This window comes from Mastigoproctus giganteus, chromosome 11, assembly GCF_048544385.1.
Source record: "Mastigoproctus giganteus isolate SK-2022 chromosome 11, ASM4854438v1, whole genome shotgun sequence".
In the NCBI taxonomy this organism is placed as follows: domain Eukaryota; kingdom Metazoa; phylum Arthropoda; class Arachnida; order Uropygi; family Thelyphonidae; genus Mastigoproctus; species Mastigoproctus giganteus.
In genome coordinates this window covers 136832851-136855001 of record NC_143585.1, presented here as the reverse complement: position 1 = coordinate 136855001, position 22151 = coordinate 136832851, and the positions used below count along the sequence as shown (strand labels likewise).

Below are 22151 nucleotides of genomic sequence, written 5' to 3'. Positions count from 1 at the left end.
TTTTCCTGGAACAGAAGTTAAGCTCACAGGTCTATAATTACTTATGTCAGCCTTTGATCCTCCTTTGTGAATTGGGGTCACATTTGCACATTTCCAGTCTATGGGTACCTCCCCTGAGTCCAAGGAAGCTCTCATAATTATGGCTAAGGGTTTGCTTACTTCCTTTGCTGCCTCCTTTAATATAACTGGATAGATCCCATCCACACCGGGTGCCTTTCTTGTGTTTATCTTCAACAGTTTCTCCTCCACTTTACTCCCAGTTATTTCAAGATTCTGTAGCTTACTGCTAGAGTTGAATACACCTCTGGCATTCCCCTCGCTGAATAACTCCTCATGTGTGAATGTCGATGCAAAATATTCATTTAGTTTGTTAGCTACCTGAGCAGGATCATCAACAGTTGACCCATCAATATCAAGTGGACCAATCTGATTCATCCCTTTCCTTCTAGAGTTTACATAAGTAAAGAACTCTTTGCTGTTTTCCTTTGCATCCCTTGCCAAGGATTTCTCGTAATCTGCCTTCGCCTGCCTAACCTCCTTTGTAACTTGGTTGCATATCAACTTGTATCTATCATAGGCTTCTGTGTCATGTATTAATTTGTAAGTATCCCATGCATTTTTCTTCTCTGCCATATGCCTCATTAGTTCATCTGACATCCATTTTGGCCTAAACCTTGAACAATATTTCTTAGTTGGTATGTAAAGCCTAGTAGCTTCCAAGATAAGTTCTTTGAATGCTTCCCATTTTGAATTTGCTGTTGGTAACATCATCAGTTGGTCCCACTGTATAGAATTTAAATACTGTCTCAGTCCATCGTAGTCGCCTTTACGGAAGCAATAACCCTTCCCTTTACCCCTAATGGTAGTTACCTCTTTGAGTAAATCCCACTTCAGCACACTGTGATCACTGCCACCTAGTGGTTCATTTATCTGCAGATTCTTAATGCATGAAGAATCACTGCTGATAATCAAATCAAGAGTATTACTCCCTCTAGTTGCCTCCGGAACATGCTGATGTAGGAAGCATGTTCCGGTTATGAGAGGAACCCTCTTCAATGTTGTTTCTGCCAGTTCCAGCTAACAATATAGCATATCCTCACAGAATATGCTGATATCACAAATCCATTATTAAAAGAACATGTAGGAAACAGTGGTCTCGATTCTGGCAAAATGAAATCAGTAATAAACTGCTGTAGGAAAAAAAAACAAAAAAAACACAGCTGTGGGTATCTAGTTTTAAGAGAAGCAGGCAAGAAGTGATTCTTGGAAGATTCCACATTGGTCACACCCATTCAACTTGTATATTTATTTATGGGAGAGAATCCTCCAGTGTTGTCTCTGCCAGTTCAAGCTAACAATATATCATATCCTCACAGACTATGTTCAATAATAAACAATCTGAAAATCCAGCTTTAGCTCCCTATCCAACTTGCAGGAGCTCTTAACTTTAATACATATTCTTGGCAATAATACATAATTTAAAGAACTGTTTTACTATTTGAAATGCATATATTTTTTGATTGTCTCTGATCATAATAACATGTAGGCTTAGGCATAAGATCATCAACAGGCACAATATGTCCCATGAGGCCCTTATGTCGAAACCCCCAGATACAACAATCAAGCCATTGTATGAGATTGCTTTTTCACCTCCACGTTAAAGGTGTGCAGCTTGTCTGTTTATGTTAATTTTAATGGGTTGAGCGTTAATCAAAGGATTTATTAACATTAACTTGCTTTAAATTAATCTTTTGCAGTTTAATTTCATTTGTCTCCTGATATTTAAAATATCATTATAAGCCACATAGAATGTTATTAATTCCAAGCATGAATCTATCTCTCTCTCTCTCTCACAACATAAAATTAATGATACACCAATCCAGTACTAAAAATTCTCATTTTAAAATGTATATTAATTTTCAAGGTAGTAAATAGAATCGCTGTTATTTTTGCTTTAATTACAGATCTCATGGGACACTTTAGATGTTTAACTGTTGAGGAGGAAAGTTTCGAGCTAACAAAATAACTGATATTCATTATGAACTAGCTATAGCCATTCTAACTGAAATCTTTGCTATTTTAAGACTTTGGTGGAACCATGCTATATATTTCAAGTGGTTGGAAAAAAATCTTGTATACAAAATTTTAGAGATAATCTATCTGTCACTAAAATCTTATGTAAAATCTGTCACTGTCTTTGCCCTTGTTGGCTTTTTGAAGTTTAACAAAAAAAAACACACAAAGGTTATTGATTTCTATCCTTCAAAGGCCATAGCTGGATTGGATGGATCCTGATGTTTGTCTTCTGAGTTTCCAGCTTCTATCTTGTGGATACTCTTTTCAGAATTCTAGAACGGTGTTTTGTTTTTTCCTTTCTTTTCAATGCGTTTCCCATTTAGTGATTTCCATTCTCATACAACAAACTGTCAGTTAGGCATATCAAGAACTCTTACTGATTGTCCTAACTCAGTAATCCCTGATTTTCTTAAAGATTATAGAAAAAAAAAAATATATATTTTTTTGCTTTATGCCTAAAAATAGACATCGGGTAAATTCATATGATGGGGGGGGGGGATACTAGATAATTATCTGAGTTTCTTAATAGTAATAATAATGGAGGCATCTGATACAAGAAAGTAAGGGTATGAGCTTATGTAACATCAGCCAAAAATAAAAAAATAAAAAATTCACACATCCATTCCTTCTAAAAGTTTGTCCAGTTCCTCCTTGAATTTATTTGAGCTATTACCTTCCACAACAACAGATGGAAATTTGTTCCAGCAATTAACTAACCACCCGCTAGCTAAAGACAAATTTCTGCACATCTATTCTACAACTTTCATTCCTCGGTTTGAATTTATGCCCCCTAAGCTATGTAATCTGAGCAAGCAGAAGAATCCCATCAGAATTCAGTGTGCTCAACCCATTCAAGGCCTTGTACACCTCAATCAAATCACCTCACAGGTGCCTAGTCTCCAGCCTCTGCAATTTGCAGAACATAAGCCTTTCTTGGTAAGAGGACCCCTTTGTTTCCCTCACCAATCTTGTTTGGGAACAACAATCTTGTTGTTCCCAAAATGAGGCCACCAGACTTGTACGCAGTACTCAATGCGTGGCCTGACCATTGCCTTATACAAAGGGATTATCACCTCCTTTTCCCTACTAGCAAAATTGTTGTATATAATTGACAATACCCCATGATCTGCTCTGGCAGCCTGTCTGCATTTTTCAGAAAACTTCATATCTGACTGCACAATTACTCCCAGGTCTTTTTCATTTTCTACCACCCTAAGTGTAGTACAACACAGTTGGTACATTTCTGTGAGGTTACTGCTACGCATATGCAGTACTTTTCATTTGTCAATGTTAAACTTCAGTTGCCACTTCTCAGCCCATCTGCCTAACTTTTCCAGATCCTGTTGCAGTAGCATGCTGTCTTTACTGTCATTAACAACCCTGCAAACTTTTGTATCATCTGAAAACTTGGACATTAAGCCTGATATATCTTCATCGATATCATTGATAAATATACAAAACAACAGTGGGCCCAACACCGAACCTTGTGGGACTCCACTATTAATATTGGTCCACGAAAAGCAGCATCCATTGATTACCACTCTCTGTCTTCTCTCACTCAACTACCCTTTTATCCAATTTAGCAACTTACCCTTAATACTATACTGCTCCAATTTATATGGTAGTCTTCCATGCTCAACAGTGTCAAAAGTACTGAATTGTGGCCACCTACCTAATCCTGTGTTGGGCTACAGTTCTCATGGATAACAGTGGCTATTCGCCTATGCATTGACCCCGCTAGACATCTTTAGACATATAGTGTAGACATGTTAACAGAATTTGTGGTTTTGCTCACAGTTCTCTGATGCATTCGATGCAATTATAACAGGGGTCTGCAACATTTTTTTGAGTGAAAAGCCATTTTTGGTTTAATAAAAAAAAAAAAAAGAATCCGAAGAGCCACACTTCAGCTCTGGGGGGGGGGGGGGGAGTTTTTTAAGAAATGGAATAGTGGGAAAATGTTTTATTAAAAATATATATTTTTTGAAATATTATTTATTAATGCTCACGATACACAGGCAAACTAAACTGAAAAGTGTTTGCAACTTAAAAAAAAAAGTCAAGTGCAGCCATTATCAACCCACTGCAGGGTGGAAGCCTCCTCAACAACTCATGCTGAGGGAAATGGACCATAACACTAATGTTATATTTACGTCACCACCAGTGCCTGCTCTGTGGCGGTCTTGTCATGTGGGCTAAAATTTAGAGCTGCAGTTACATATTCAAAGAGTCACAGGTTGCTGACCCCTGATTTATAACTTCAACTTTATTAGTTTTATTGAAAACTTATTTTCATATCTCTTGAGTGGCGCCTCCTTAGCCAGGTGGGAAGGAGCAGCAGTGCGTAGCACACGCTTCTTGATTAGACCGGGGTTCGAGCCCGTCACCACCGAATACAGAGGATGCGGAAAGGTCAGGGAATGACCACCGCATATCCCGGAGCAATATGGCCTTAGTTGCTAATGCTCCTAAAAACCAAATAACAACATATCTCTTGACAAGTGTTATAGTTTAACTGCTTAGAAAAGAATTTGTGCAATATGACAGCTGTTTACAAGCAGTGCCATCCTAGAATTTTAGAGGTATCTGTAGTAACAGTGGCAGGAGAATCTTTTGCACTTTTATGTACAAAATTCAAAGCAAAAGTAAACGAACACTATCTCACCTGCTTATTTGTAATATTATCAAACCTTACTTATTCATAGCTTTGGTGATTCCTTTTATGTAAGCTATTAGAATTCTTTTCTAATCAGTCAAGCTGTAGCATTCTTAAAAATTGTTCTATAGCATAGATTCCTACATATCGCATTCAATTTTACACCAGGGGCTCACATCTGATGAGTATTGGCTTGGCACACCCAGGATCCTGAGCTGGATATCAGAATATCATCATTCTTCTCTTTCTTGGTAATTCCCTTCTACTTCTGAGTCTCTCTCTCTCTCTCTCTCACACATGCACACACAGAAACTCTCAGAAATTTGGTTTTGGCTGATGCAGCAAAAGCCTCACTATTATTTTCATTTTTTTTTTTTTTTCAAAACTTTACTTCTCATTTGCAGATGATATCATTTATACCACTTAGCCACCCTCAAGGAATTGAGCCAAGAAAATGCCATCCTTTTAAACAATGTTATCCCATTTTGTAAACTACTTAAAATTCTCTGGGATGATGTCCATTAAACCAAACAAATTGAATCTTATTAACATTAAATCTTTAGCAGACTTCGCCTTTTGGTTATGGGTATCCGTAGCGAGTGGTCAGGAGCGGTCAGTAGCACACGCTCCTTGGGTATACCTGGGTTTAAGCCCCTGACTGCTAAATACAGTCGATCTGTTAATCCGCACCAGATGAGCATGGCAGATTATGGTCTATTTCCCTCAACATGAATTGTTAAGGAGGCTTCCATCCTGCAGTGGGTTGATAATGGCTGCAGTTTACCTTTTTTTTTTTCACAGTCTGCTAATCACCAAGATGAAGAATAAATTCTTAGGTACTGATTGAAAATCTAAGCTGGTTAAATTCTTAGGAGCTATCTTGACCTTGTAACTCTCATTTAAGTCTAATTTAAAAATATTATGCACTATATAGACAAGGAATTTTTGGCCCCTTCACCAAGACTTACTATATGTCAATAACTCACATATTTTAGTCTTACTTTTGTTTTTCTTGATCTACTTGCATGTACACCGATGATAGAAGTATAGTAAATAAATTTGATGAATTTGAAGTGCTGATCAAGGCATCAAAGGCAGATATTATTGGGATATCAGAGACATGGTGTCTAACAGATATAAACACCGCTGAATTGGAATTTGGCTGATGCTGTATAAGTTTGCTTTCTTGCATCATATGCTTCAATTCATGGTAATGCATAAAAATATTATGCAGTATATAGATAAGAAATTTTTGGCCCCTTGACCAAGGCTTACTGTGTATCAATAACTCACATATTTTAGTCTTATATTTACTTTTGTTTTTGTTATCTCTCATTTTTTTATATCTCTGAAATTTATAATAAATCCAAATGCAACGAGTCATAATATTATAAGAGTGTAAAATAATCTATTAATTAATGGTGTAGATACATCATAGATAGCTCTTAAATGAAAACTACGAAAGTAGTGTAAAGGCATTGTTTCAACTGTATCTCATATTGTGATATCCATCACAACAAGTTACCATGTATTGCACTACCTCGAATAAGTAACGCTTCACTAATAGAAAAGACACAGATGGCACCATTTCAAGGCTTGTTGGCCTATCATCGGCGGGTGGGCAGGTACCCTGGTATTGCCATCACGACAACCCACTTGTGAAGTTAATCCCGCAATATGAGAGAAGTCAAAAAGTTTGTGATAATACTATAATAAATCCAAATGCAATGAGGCATAATATTATAAGAGCTTAAAATTATCTATGATACACCATGGATAGCTCTTAAATGAAAACTATGAAAGTAGTGTAAAGGCATTGTTAGAGAAGAATAGTTTTCTCTATTAGTGAAATGTTACTTATTCGAGGTAGTGCAATACATGGTAACTTGTTGTGAAGAATGATCACAATATGAGACACAGTTGAAACAATGGAAAAAATTTTATTTATTTATTTATTGTGTAAATGAATATTGTTTTCTCTCCTATATTTTCAAAGATAAGATTCTAATATATTATTAACTTTCATGGTTTAGATACAGGTGGACTAAAAATGGAGAGGAATTTGACTATACTTCATATGATAGACGCATCAGTCAACAGCAGCACAGAGGAACCTTACTATTCACTAAACCTGATGACATAGATGAGGGTTTATATAGATGTTATGCAGAAAATATATATGGTACTGCTGTTTCTAATACTGTCCACCTCCGCAAATCAGGTAAGCAGTAATTATGGACAGAATATGTCCACACTATATAAAGGAGATGAAATAAAATTTGAAATGATTTATGCATGTCTGAAATGTGCATGGGTGAACATGCACATTTCAGGCACATATATATATATATGCTTGAAATCGGCTTTAGATGTTTTGGAAAGCATCAGAGCATTTTAGACATCCTATGTGGAAAAACATCTTAAGTGGGTCAAAGTATTTTCGGCCAAATTGCATTTTGAGACTCAGAATAGGATTTTCATTAATTACCATATTTGTCGGCTTATAAGATGCACTTTTTTCCCTTATAAATACCTTTAAAAATTGCCCTGCGTCTTGGAAGCCGAAAGTAGCAATACGGCACATGCGTAAAACCGAGAGTTAACGTATAGTAGTTAACGAATAATTACCTACTATAGGTTAGTACACTTTTCAGTAATTATCCGGCTGCTGTTGGAGTAACAAGTGAATTCCAGTTATACATTTAAGCCCTAATCAATGGCACGCGCATCAAGAAGGCAAAATTATACTATTGGATTTAAGCTTAAAGTAGTACAATATGCCAAAGAACATGGGAACAGAGCAGCAGAACGAAATATTGTGAATGGGTGCTGAAGTCATGGCATGATGTTAAGACTGAAATTGTGGTCAAGCCCTATAAAAAACGTGGTATAAGTAATGCAATAAATAGATGATGCAGAAGATCATTTATGCTCAGAATAATCGCCTGAGAGGGCATAAATTCAAAATTGAGGAAGGACGGATGTCGGATAGATGTGCGGAAATTTGCCTTTAGCCAGCGGGCAGTTGGTTTGTGGAATAGACTTCCATCACTTGTTGTTGAAGTTGATAGCCTAAACAAATTTAAGGCTCAGCTGGACAGGTATTTCGAAAGAACGGAGGGGTGAAATGGGAGTAGTGGTTGTGTTTTTTTTTTTTTTTTTTTTTTGGCTGATGCTGAATAAGCTTGCTTTCTTGCATCATATGCCTCTACTAATGCTAATGCTAATTGTATGAGAGTGACAGTGATACTAGTGAAGAGGATGATGATAACGATGATGTTGAGGATAATGATGATCAAGTCAATTATTCAACTTCAGGTGCCTCCATAGCCAGGTGGGCAGGAGCAGCAGTGCGTAGCACACGCTTCTTGATTAGACTGGGGTTTGAGCCCGTTCCCACCAAATACGGAGGATGCGGAAAGGTCAGGGAATGACTACCGCGTATCCCCGGAGCAATATGGCCTTAGTTGCTAATGCTCCTAAAAAAAAAACCAAATAACAATAACAATATTCAACTTCAGTAATCTGAAGTTGAATAATACTAAAATAATAAGAGTAATATTCCAAAACTTTTCATTATTGGCTTTTGTGTTTTATTTTTATTGAATTTTAAATTTCCATTGTATTAACAATAAATTTTTTTCAAAAGAAGTTTTTTTTTTTCTTAAATTTACCGTTCCAAAATTAGAGTTCGTCTTCCATGCCGCAGCGTCTTATAAGCTGACAAATGCGGTACCAATCAGTTGTGTACTGTTATAGACTGTGACACACTAGTCAAGTTGAACAGACACAGTTGACAGAATTGGCAATCAGCTAACACACACACACGTGCACCCACACTTTGAGATGTATTACGCTCTTATGCTATTAAAACAGTTAGTAGTATAGTAAAAGTTGTTATCCAGCACTCAGATAACCAGAAAACTCTAGTAGCCAGCACATTTATATTCTGTACTGGGGTCACCAATTACAGCAATTTTATTCACAGTCCATATTAAAAAAAAAAGTAACTTATCACAGTTATTCTTATTTTTACATATAAAATTTCTAAACATTAAGTATTATAATAGTATATGTTATTTCCTTTTAATAAAATATGCTCTCATAATAGCATATTTTATTTAAAGGAAATGCTTATTATGGAACACAGACTATGTTATACTGAGGCACCTTGTGCCTTCAGTATAACATAGTCTGTGTTCCATAAAAAAAGTTGCATTCATTAGAAAGTATGACTGATTTTTAAATGTCACAATCAAATTAAAAAACTTCAAAATGAAAATAATTACAATAGAGTGTCAGTTATCCGGAATAATTTACATATTCAGATAGGTATTTTACTGCAGAATTTATATAGAAAAAATTTTAAGTAATTTTTTAAAATAACATTCGATCGTTTTTTGTTTTGTTTGTTGTGACCTATTTTTTGCTGCTAACTCTCTCCAGTTAGCTTAATGATATCATTAATTGCTTAATGATATCAATTTGATTATATCACATTCTTCCTGGTTTTCTGCCCATTTCGGTACTGTTTCTTTTCATTGACATTTTACCATAAAGAAACTGAGAGAAACAATAAATCGCATAGTTTTGGGCCGATATTATTCTTACCAAATCTGGAGCTAAACTAAACATAATATGAAATGAAGAGAGAAAAATATGTCATGGAAAATTGGGTTCACTGAAGAGAATGACTAAACTCTATCACTCATGATTTCCAAGAAAACCCATCAGTCCTAATCCAATATTTCAACAGATATGCTCCTTAAAAAAACAGACAGAAATACTCTTGTAGCATAATAAACATTTGTCTAAGATACCATAAATAAAAAAAAGAAGAAGAGATAAAATCAGCCTTTCAAATTATTCCAGATAACTGACTTCCAGATAACCAATGTTCTACTGTGCTTACTAATTGGTGTCTGTTATATAAAAGATGTTATTGTACAATAATTGAGTTTTTTAATAAAATATAAGTAATATATACATTCGGTTGTTTACAGTATGGTGTACACTGGTAAAACAGGCTGTTATACATTCAAAAATTTAGTTTTGCTATTGTCCATTGTTTTTTTTTTCCCTAGGTAAGCATTAGTAGAGATTTATAATGCAAGAAAACAAGCTTATACAGCATCAGCCAAAAAAAAAAAAAAAAAAAACACCCTTCCCATTTCACTCATCTATTCTCTCCAAAAGTTTGTTCAGTTCTTCCTTGAATTTATTTAAGTTATCAACTTCCACAACAACAGATGGGAGTTGGTTTCAACCACTTGCTGGCTAAAGGCAAATTTCCAAAAATCTATTCTACGACTGACTTTCCTCACTTTGAAATTATGCCCCATCAAGTGTGTAATACAAGCCAGAGGAAGAATCCCATCAGCAATGAGCTTGCTCAAACCATTCAAGGCTTTATATACCTCATTGCCGGTCTGTCTGTCTTCTCCTACTAAACCATCCCTTTATCCAAAGCAGCAACTTGCCTTTAATGCCATACTGTTCCAATTTGTACAGCAGTCTTCCATGTGCAACAGTATAAAAAGCTTTCCTGAAGTCGAAGTATATATCAAAATTATTTTTTGCCTCCAGTTCCTTTGTGATCACATCATAGTATCCAATCAAATTGATCAGATAAGTCTTCCCCTTAAACTCATGCTGTGTGTGAATTATAACTACAATGTTGTCAAGATTATCCTGCAATGCTTCTTTAACCAGTGACTCCATTATTTTACCTGGAACAGAAGTTAAACCAAGAGGTCTGTAATTATTTGTGGTATGCTTTGATCACCTTTTGTGAATTGGGGATGCATTTGCACATCGCCAGTCCATAGGGAACTTCCCTGAATCCAAGAATGCTCTCATAATTGTGGCTAACCGTTTGCTTAATTCCTTTTCTGCCTCCTTTAATATAACTGGATAGATACCATTCACCCCAGATGCCTTTCTTATGTTTAACTTCAACGATTTCTCCTTCACTTTGCTCTCTGTTATTACAAAATCATTTAACTCCCTGTTAGAGTTTGATAAACATCTGGCATTCGCTTTCTTGAATAACTCCTTATGTGTTAATGTAGATGCAAAATACTCATTCAGTTTGTCAGCTACCTGAGCAGGATCATCAACAATTGAACCATTGATATCAAGTGGATCAATCTGATTCATCCCCTTACTTCTAGAATTTACGTAAATGAAGAAGTCTCTGCTGTTTTTCTTTTCAAATCATTGCCAAAGATTTCTCATAATTTGCCTTTTCTTGCCTAACATTCTTTGTGACTTTATTAGACTAGTTTATATGTACCATAGGCTTCTGTGTTGCCTGATAATTTTTATGCATCCCATGCATTTTTCTTTTCTGCCACAAGTCTCAACCTTGAACAGTATTTCTTAGTTGATATGGAAAGCCTAGTGACTTCCAAGATTAATTTCTCGAATGTTTCCTATTTATAATTTGCTGTTGGTAGCATCATCAGTTGGTCCCATTGTATAGAATTTAAAAACTGTCTCAGACCACTGTAGTCACCTTTATGAAAGCAAAAACCTTTCCCATTATCCTTGATGTTAGTTACATTTTTAAGTAAATCTCACATGAGTACACTGTGATCACTGCCACCTAGTGGTTTATCGGGTGTGGGCAGCTGTGCGCCGCGACATGTGGAATTCGGAAAGGGGGATCATGGTGGTCGAGGGGCCCAGCCTTAATACACCACTTTGGCTCCTGCTTCGACAAGACGGGTGGTCCCGGACCAGTCCGACTGGGATCAATCAGCGGGTGGTTCTTACTGCTTGGGCCAACTGCGCTCCAATAAGTCTCCCTCCCTTTGGTCCTGGGATGGGTTAAGGCTTATTGGAAATGTGGGTATGGTGCTCCTAAGCTAACTTGGCATCCCATTTGTGTACGCAGGACCTGCTAGTTCACGAGTGGGCGTTCCCTCGTAGGGCTCCGTGGTGGGTTATGTACTTAGGGCATTTGAAATTTTTATCTTACTCATATGAGTAATTTAATTCCTATTTCGTCTAGGGCCCCAACAAGGCCCCTACCTAATCGAGATGATGACGCAGAAAAGAGCCAGAACTGAGTATACACCACCATCAGTGACACTGCTCTTCCTCATTCTCCATTCGACCGGAGAGCAGTCAATTGGGCACCTGCCAACCCTTCTTTATCCAGAAAGGATTAGAAGTGTTGGCAGGATCACCCAAATCTGTAAAACGACTGCTTTCTGGCGACCTTTTGGTCGAAGCTTCTACCACAAAACAAGCGGCAAAAATCATGAACTCTACATCCATAGGGGGAATGCCTATCACCGTAACCCCCCACAAAACTCTGAATTCTTCACGAGGTGTTATATCAGAGTGGGACCTTCTTCATGTCTCCGAAAAAGAAATCTGCTCTGAATTGAAAGACCAAGGAGTGACAGCTGTCAAGAGAATATCGATACGAAAGGATGGGAATTTTTCGTCCCTACCCGAGCTCTTATCCTCACGTTCAACACCCCACGGCCTCCAACACCCCACTTTCTCCGAAGAAGAAATCTGCTCTGAATTGAAAGACCAAGGAGTGACAGCTGTCAAGAGAATATTGATACGAAAGGATGGGAATTTTTCGTCCCTACCCGAGTTCTTATCCTCACGTTCAACACCCCACGGCCTCCAAGTTCCATCAAGGCAGGCTATCTAAACTGCCCAGTGAGGATTTATATCCCAAATCCACTGAGGTGTTTTAGATGCCAAAAATACGGCCAGTCACAAACATCTTGTCGTGGTAACCCTGCCTGTGCTCGATGTGGTGTTAAAGACCACAAGAGCAAGGAATGTTCCGCTTCAAAACCGATCTGTGTGAATTGGCAAGGAGAGCACCCCGCCTACTCTAGAGCATGTCAGCGTTGGAAGGATGAAAAAGAAATCCAAAAACTAAAAACAGAGCTGAATATCTCCTATCCAGCGGCCAGAAAACGTATCCAACCAATAAATAGCGGGAAACCTTCACATGCCCAGAAGGTTTCTGCTAAGTGTACTATTGGTACACAAGCTGAGATGACTATACCACCAAGAGAGTCATTCACTCCGATTGCACGTTATTTATTGAGTTCACAAAAGCCAACCAAAAAAACACAATCGGCTGCCACTCCTATATCCGTACCTCCTAGTGCTCAACCACTACCAAAACCAAGTGGTAAAGAAAAGCTAAAAAGTTCGGAAGAGTCACCCGTAATACCAGAAACAATAGATGTAGAGAATAAGGAGGTACCGGACGAATCAGTCTTGGAACTCTTTGCGGAGGAAGAAATGGACACGGGACAGTGTCCATTCTTCCCCAAAAAAGAAAAATCCAAGACTGACAAAAGTTAGCCCTCAGCACCTCGGAAGCCGCCTGATGGACTTACCAAGCCAAAATAATGGCTAAATTCCTACAATGGAATTGTCCTGGATTCCGGCGAAATACTGATGACATCAAGGTGCTCCTGCAAAAGCATGAGCCAGTTTGCTTTTGCTTGCAGGAGACTTATCTAAAGGCAAATGATGATCCCACCATGCATAACATCACAATTTTTCGTAAGGATAGAATTGCGGAATTGTCCTGCTCATGGAGGAGTGGCTATCCTTGTGGGCAACCAGACCCCAGTTCAGCGCTTGCTAGTTATAGAGGCTGTTGCAATTCACCTTACAGTGGTATTTTTATTAACCATCTGCTCTATTTATTTGCCACCTGGGACTGACATCTCCCAGGAAGATCTTGATGATCTTGTAGTTGCCTCCCCCTTTCTTACTTCTCGGGGATTTTAATGGACATAACACCCTGTGGGGTAGTGCTAGCATCAGTAGAAGGGGACGAGTCATAGAGCGTATGCTAAATGACAGTGACCTTTCCCTTCTAAATATTGGAACAAACACCTTCTTCCACATGCCTACCCGTACATTTTCTGCCATTGATCTCTCTATCTGCTCCCCTTCTCTACTCCCTTCACTCACTTGGGAAGTGATCACTTCCCTGTGATAACCTTGTTACACAGTGGGAGACCGTGTCTTCCTTTCAGGTTACCACAGTGGAAGACTGATCAGGCTGACTGGACTGCCTTCCAACATCAGGCAAATTTTGACCTCAGTACCGTCAGTCAGGAGCCTATTAATGATGCAGTAATGTACACTACAGAAAATATCGTCCAAGGAATGCCATCCCAAAAACATCTGCCCAGTTTCCGCCATTTCCCAAACCATGGTGGAATTCACAATGCACATCAGCAAAAAAGGCTCAAAACAAAGTGTGGGGGATATTCCACCGATATCCTACCACAACCAACCTTATAGCCCTTAAACGTGCACGAGCCAAAGCACGCTACATCTGCTGTCAGAGTCAAAAGGAGTCGTGGATTCGTTTTACTTCATCAATTACTCAGTCCACTAGTACTAAGTTGGTCTGGGATAAAATCCGGAAAATGAAGGGAAAATATACATCCCACACTTCTTCAATCCTAGATTATAATGGATGCGCTATTGCAGATCCAACTGCAATAGCCAATTCTCTTGGGGAAACATTCTCTAACATCTCTGCAACATCTTCGTATTCCCCAGAGTTCCTGATCCTGAAACATAAAATCGAAAAACAGGCACTTAATTTTAAGTCTAAGAGCGTTTATCCCTAAAATGGGTCATTCACTATACAGGAACTGAAAAGAGCTCTCATTCTTTCCATAGCAAGTGCTGTTGGACCAGATGGCATCCATTATGAAATGATTAAGCATCTTTCACCAAAATCTATGGATCATCTGCTCTTTCTATATAACAGAATCTTTATTGAAGGGCAGTTTCCGGATTCCTGGCGCAAGGCAATCATTCTTGCCTTTGCTAAGCCAGGAAAGGATCCAAAAGTCACTACTAATTATCGTCCTATTGCTCTGACTAGCTGTCTGTGCAAAATCCTGGAGAGAATGGTTAATTTTCGTTTAATATGGTATTTAGAATCAAATGACCTTCTCTCCAACATCCAGTGCGGCTTCCAAAGGAACCCGTCCACTCTGGACCATCTTATTAGACTGGAAACATCTATCCGGGATGCTTTCCTAAAACATGAACATTTGGTGTCTGTATTCTTTGACATGGAGAAAGTGTATGACACAACTTGGAGATTTGGCATCTTAAAAGATTTGCATAGCCTTGGTCTTAGAGGGTATCTCCTCATTTTTATTAAAAACTTTTTAGCCAATCGATCTTTCCAAATTCGTGTGGGTTCCTCACTCTCTCGTTCCTTCAGCCAAGAGGAGGGAGTACCACAAGGGTCAGTATTAAGTGTCACGCTTTTTCGCCATCAAAGTAAATTCCATCACAGAACAACTTCCTCCAACTGTAAACAGTGCCCTCTATGTTGATGATTTTAGCATATTTTGTCAGTCATGCAACATGAGGGTTATTGAAAGACAACTGCAAAAAGCCATTGATCGCCTAAATTCATGGGCACTATCTAATGGATTCAGGTTCTCCCCGCAGAAGACCGTTTGCATACACTTTTGTCGTAAGTGTAATCTTCATCCTGAACCTGAATTAAGGCTTGGACAAAATGCTATTCCAGTAGCGGCGGACACAAAATTCTTGGGACTCGTATTTGATAAAAAGCTGACCTTTCTGGATCACATCTGTCAACTCCGTACAAAATGCACAAGAGGCTTGAATATTCTCCGCTCTCTCTCCTCTACATCTTGGGGTACGGACCGATGCCCTCTTCTACGGCTTTACCGTGCACTTGTACGAACCAGGCTAGATTACGGGTCCCTGGATCTGATAGAGGTGTATAAAGTCCTGAATGATTTGAGCATGCTCAATGCCGATGGGATTCTTCCTCTTGCTCAGAATAATCACCTGAAAATTCAGATTGAGGAAAGATAGATGTAGGATAGATGGGCAGAAATTTGCCTTTAGCCAGCGGGTAGTTGGTTGGTGGAACAGACTTCCATCCCTTGTTGTGGAAGTTGATAGCCTAAATAAATTTAAGACTCAGCTGAACAGGTATTTCAAACGAACAGAGGGGTGAAATGGAAGTTTTTTTTTTTGTTTTTTTTTTCTGGCTGATGCTGCATAAGCTTTCTTTCTTGCATCATATGCCTCTACTAATGCTAATTTAAATAAGAGTGCTATTTATGACAGCATACCTGTGCTGACCAGTTTATATTGCTCCACTTATACCATGTGCTAATATGGTCATGAGTAGATTAAGGCTCTGTATTCTATTATTTCAGCATGGGAGAGAAGCTGGTATACTGCATTTATGCATTATATTTCTGTTTGTATCTTTAAAGTAATCTGTGCATATATATATATAGATAGATATATATATATTTTTTTTTTTTTTTGCTATTTTAATGTTCTTAGAAATAATGTGTATATAAATACCTCCCTTCATGTCAACTGTATGCATTACTTCCATTATTGGAAATACTTTACTGTAATTTTCAAAAGAGTTCATCACTACTGTGCTGTTTAAAGTAATAATGAATACTAAATAACACTTATTAACTAATTGATTTTATAATCTTCTCTACTTTAATTACAGAACTTAATTCCTTTTCTGATGAAGATCCCAAAGAGGTATATGTGATGGAAGGAGATCCTCTCACTCTAGATTGTAACCCTCCTTCTGGTTTTCCAAAACCTACAATATTTTGGATTATTCAGTCAAATAGTGGAGCACTTCGTAGTATAAATAGGTAAAATAAAAAGTTCTTATGGAAAATATTTTTCCCTTTATAATTATAAGAGCTTCCTTTACTCTATATTTACTTATCCTTTATTTTTACTCCCCCCATTTATTTCTGAGTTATATATGCTTCAGTGATATCTAAATATATGTATGTGTTTATAAGCAAAGCAGAAAATATTTACTACAAGCCATCTATATATAAATGTATACTGGCCCATCACAATAAATTCCATCATGTATTGCAGTGAGTATTGTTAAGATTTATAAAGATATAGTTTTTGTTGATCCCAAATCCATTGTACCAATAAGTTATTCTTACACCCATTGTTTACCCAGTGATGTGTTTTATTTACTTAGGTAAATAATGCATTATTTGTAGGCATGATAAATGGCATGTCACCTGATTAATTGCAATGCATTTACAATCTTGATACCCTTCTTTAGGGAAGAGTGTCCAGATTGGTGAGGAACTTCTAGAATGTCCTGTAACTTAACCCCGGGGGCTCACATATGGTGAGTATGGGCTTGGCAAACCCAGGGTCCTGAGCTGGATATCATCATTCTTCTCTTTCTTTGTGATTACTTTCTACTTCTCTCTCTCTCTCTCTCTCTCTCTCTCTCTCTCTCTCTCTCTCTCTCTCTCTCTCTCTCTCTCTCTCTCTCTCTCTCTCTCGGGGGTAACTCGGGAATTTTTTTTTGGCTGGTGCAGCATAAGCCTCAGGCTTCCTTGTACCATATGGCTAATAATAATAAAACTTCTGTAGAATTTATAGAAAGGGTTCAGACCTTTTCTTCAATTGTGGCATCCAGGCCTAAACATGATATTTTAAATGCAGTCTCATCATCATTTTCCCTACTTGAAAAAGTCCTATATATATCATAGATAAGAAACTATGTGCCTTCCTAGCCAACACTGTGTGGAAAATTTCATGTTTAACTGAATTGTAATTCCTAAGTCTTTTTTGCCATGGACATTTTTAACCCTACTTCCCCTAATTTGTAATTTCTGTTCCCTAGGTGCAGAATGCTATTTTTAGAAGCATTAAACTTCAGTTTTTCAGACCATTTGTATAACTGCTCTAATTCATTTTGAAGAAAAATGTCTCATTGTGGTCTTTAATCACTCTTTCTAACTTTAAATTTTCAGAAAACTTTAAAGATAAGAAACAGAAGTGGTCCCATCACTGAGGGATGCCACTTACTGCACTGGTCCACCCTGAAGTATGTCCATTTATCTTCTATCATCTACTCTATTCTATCTTCTCTCTTTTATCCAGCCCTTGATACAATGAAGGATCTTGCCATTAATCCCAATTTGCTCCAGTTTATATAATAGCCTTTCGTGGGGAATCATATCAAAAGCTTTACAGAAGTCAAGGTAAATAATGTCAATGTTTCTTCTTGCATCCACTTCTTTTTTGACTTCATCCTAATAATTAACTAGATTGGTCATCGAGTCTTTCCTTTCATAAACCCATGTTGCAATCCATTAAGGACACCATTCCTGTTGAAGTGGGCCTGTATTATATCCTTAATTAGAGACTCTGTGATCTTACCCACAACTATAGACCAGTCAAACTGACTGGTCTATAGTTGTCTGTCATATCTTTGTGGACTGGGGAAACACTACTACTTCTCTGGGCCAGGTGGGGTGGAGAACTCCTTGAAATCTAATGATGATCTTGTTAATATTCTCAATGAGATGACACACTCATGCAGCATTTTTATTTAATTAATGGATAACAGAGCAGCAATGGCTCAATAAATTCTACGTTATAAGTAAATTAGTTTAAAAATGGAAGAATTATCTCCATGGTGTTTTGCAGAACACTTCGGTGCTAATACACTCCATAGTTGGATAACTATACGAATCGATTAATTGTATTCCACTCTCTCGTAGACAAGATCAGTGATCCAATGCACCACGGAATCGGGAATCCATGGACCCCAAGCCCGACCCCAAAATACATCAAACCACCACCCCAATCTTGAACGAGAGAATACAAAACATCCGTATTTTTAAAACAATTTAATTGCTATGGGACCAAATAGATACATAGTGAATGTATACTTTTAATACTTTAAAACTAATATTATTAAGACATAAAAACATTAAGAATCCTCTGAAATATTAAGAGGCTAAGGAATTTTGCTACTTCCCTGAAGCAGACGGGGCTTTTTGACACAGGAAAGTGAAACCGTGGGTACTGCATTTCATTTATAATGGGTTACCCCTACCCATTATAAACAAAAATAAGGATACAAGCAATAAACAGATTATGTAATACCTCTCCTGCTATCAACAATAATAACATAAAAAAATATTTTATTGCTTTACCATATATTGAACAATGGTTCAAACAACTAAATAGTATTTTCAAAGACACAAAATTCAAAATCATAGCCAAACCCACAACGAAACTACATGCTGCCCTAAAAAACCATGAAGTCCAATCCACATACAAATTCCAATTAAATGACTTAGTCTACTATGTATCTTGCAAGGATTGCAACTCCTCATGCCACGGATCCACTAGTACTCAATACAAGAATGAGACAACAGTCAACATCTGTCCTCTCATCCCACTCCTCGGCTTCAGAACTCCATTCCATGCAATCAGTGAAGACCACATCTTTCTATTCAACGAAGCAAAAATTCTCAGCATCCAACATGATTACACCAAACTATTAATTTCGGAGACACTTGAAATTAAATTATATCAAAAGTCAGTCAATGTATGTCGGTCCTACCCCATCTCAGATTCATGGTCCTTCACGCGCATGCACCAGGATCGCAACTAATCTCCATGCTATAAAATTCCCCCCCCCCCCCAATACCTGCAGTTTCACTTTCCTGTGATCATGACTCTCATTGAAAAGTCCCGTCTGCTTCAGGGAAGTAACAAAATTCCTTAGCCTCTTAATATTTCAGAGGATTCTTAATGTTTTTATGTCTTAATAATATTAGTTTTAAAGTATTAAAAGTATACATTCACTATGTATCTATTTGGTCCTATAGCAGTTAAATTGTTTTAAAAATACGGACGTTTTGTATTCTCTCGCTCAAGATTGGGGTGGTGGTTTGATGTATTTTGGGGTCGAGGTTGGGTTCATAGGTTCCCGATTCCATGGTGTATTGGTTCACTGATCTTGTCTAACCCCTTGCAGACCCCTGATTCAAATGGTCTTTCAACAGTAAAGATCATTTCAAAGTACTTATTCAACTCATCTGCCACTTCCATGACTTTTCCAGTTGGATCAAATGAGAGACCTATCCGATTCTTCTCTTCCTTTTTGTATTAACATACAGAAAGAACTCCCTCCATTTTTAGCTCTCTTTACTAATGATTTCTTGTACCTAGCTATTACTTCTCTCATGGCCATAGTGGTTTTATTATATATATGCTTATAATTCTCCATCATGTAAATCAGTACATTGTAATATTGATTTCTGTGATTTTTTTCCCATGCTGTTTTTTTTTTTTTTTTTAGTTTGATCATACCCTTAACCTCTCTGCTCATCCACTTGGGCCTTCTTTTGTGGAACTTGTGCACTGGAACAAATGTAATGGTTGTTCCCAAATAAATCCCTTGAATACTTTTCATATCCAACAGCTTGCAGTTATTTCTCCACTTAATTGGAGCCCAAGAAATACTTCAATTTGTTATAGTCTCCTCTCTTCCTTTTTGGACACTACCCATTTTATGATGCTGCAGTCATTACTGTAACCTGTTATCAGTTACTACACTGTCAAATTTTGGATGCAGTTTGGATCCTTAGTGAGAACCAACTCAAGGATATCAGAGCACCTTGTACTTTCTCTGATATGTTGGAATAAATAACAATCAACTAAATTGCACAGAAATCTGTTTTCCCCATGGTGTTATTGCCCATCCATGATTTCAAGTCTATAAGAGGTAGATTGAAATTTCCAAAAATAAAGCAACTTCAGTTGTGAGTTTCAAATAGAATACATAAAAGTGAGATGGACAGTATGGAAGCCATATGAGCAAGTGATCAACTCTTCCTCCAAATCTGTCTCAGTTATCTTCCTCCCAATCATAATGACAGAAATATAATGGAGTTGCTAAATGGCTAGCAAAGCAAACTCTGCCAACAGTAACATTGATAATTGTAGGGGATTTTAACATGAATATCCCAAAGCATGCAGAGGCCAAAAAGGAGTTAGATGACATGTTTGAAATGCTTGGAATAGAACAAGAGACTGCGCCATTAATGAGATATGGCCAGGTGCTTAATCTTTTGTATCACAGCCTTCCCAGAATTGACCTTATACTCTACAGTTACAACTTCAAGTCAGTTCACAAACCAATAGTAATAGAATTTTCTCTGATGAGTGCCATGTCAGTCAAGTATACTATGCTGGCAAGATCTCATGATACCAGAATTGCCTTCAAATTCAAGTTATCAAACCTGAGGTTATCATTATCATCTTTATGCTTTTTTACTGGGACAGTCTATGCACAAAGCCAGTGGAAGAGGTAGTACAATGGCTGGTGGATGAGCTAACTAAAATTTCCATAAAGAGTGCACCCAAGAAAATTCTCATCATTCAGAGAACAAGCATATGGTTCCACAGAGATATTCACAGAAAGCAAAAAGAATAATAGGGGAAAAAAATTAACACTCCCTCAATAAAAAAAATTATGAAATTTATAGGAAAGAAAAGACAGAATAAGACAACCAGTACACAGAGAAGTAGCCATCTTGGTCCATAATCACATGCCTTTGAATACTCCAGAGGCAGTAGCTATATCTAGAGGCAATAACTGTAGGAATATGATTAAAATTTAGGGTAATCATATTTAATTTAGTGTACTTTCTACCAGGACCAGATATACCATTTGAAGAAATACAAGTAACTCCTGCTGTCCTTCTGTACAATGGGAGACTTAAATGAAAATAACCCTCTGTGGGAAAATGCTGATGTCAACAGATGAGGGCAAACTATAAAAAGATTAATAGAGCAACATAACCATTTTCTAGTAAAAATGGTAAACATACCTATTTTCACTTTCCCAGTCATATAACCTCAGCATATGTACACCTTCACTTCTGCCATAATTAACCTCCTCAACATTGGCACCTGTACATTGGGGGTTAAATGCTCTTGTATAGTGGAAGTGAAGTAAAACTACTCATGTATGGTGATGTGAAGTCCAGCAGCATCATTGGGAGGTTCCCTTCCCAATGATGCTGCCGAGCTTCCAGATTAGCTTCACTGGAATCCATTGCCCATACTTTTTTACCAGGATTACATCATTGGAATCCAGCATGTGCAGCTATGCACCATGGCCAGTGGAAACTTGGAAAGGGGGATTCTGGTGGGTGAGAGACCCAGCCCTAATACACTACTTTGACCCCTCTTTGACAAGATGGGAGGTCCTGGACCAGCCCAACTGGTATCAGATCGACAAGTGGTTCTTACTGCTGTGGTCAACTGCTTTCCAATAACTCTCCCTCCTTTTGGTCCTGGGACAGGATCAAGACATTATTGGAAATATGTGTGAGCCACATTTCTAATAATGTATCTTGGTAAACTTGTATGCCAAGTTTGCTCTAAGTAAACTTGACATACCATTTGTGTAGCAGTACCTTAGTTCACGAGTGAGCATCTCCTTTCAGGGCTCTATGGCAGGCAAGGTACTTAGGGCATCAGAAATTTTTATTCTGATCCTATGAGTAGTTTAAATCTCTCTTATTTTTCTAGG

The 22151-nt window shown here is 37.7% G+C and overlaps 1 protein-coding gene across 1 annotated transcript in view; it reads left to right on the top strand.

The window, feature by feature from the left end:
• LOC150078459 (neuroglian-like) overlaps positions 1 to 22151 on the top strand; it is a 442449-nt gene that overhangs the window by 217259 nt on the left and 203039 nt on the right. Inside the window, exons 6-7 of the mRNA XM_090385067.1 lie at positions 6766 to 6953; positions 16272 to 16425. Of these exons, the coding sequence (XP_090241193.1) occupies positions 6766 to 6953; positions 16272 to 16425 (342 nt within the window). The remainder of the gene's footprint in view (positions 1 to 6765; positions 6954 to 16271; positions 16426 to 22151) is intronic.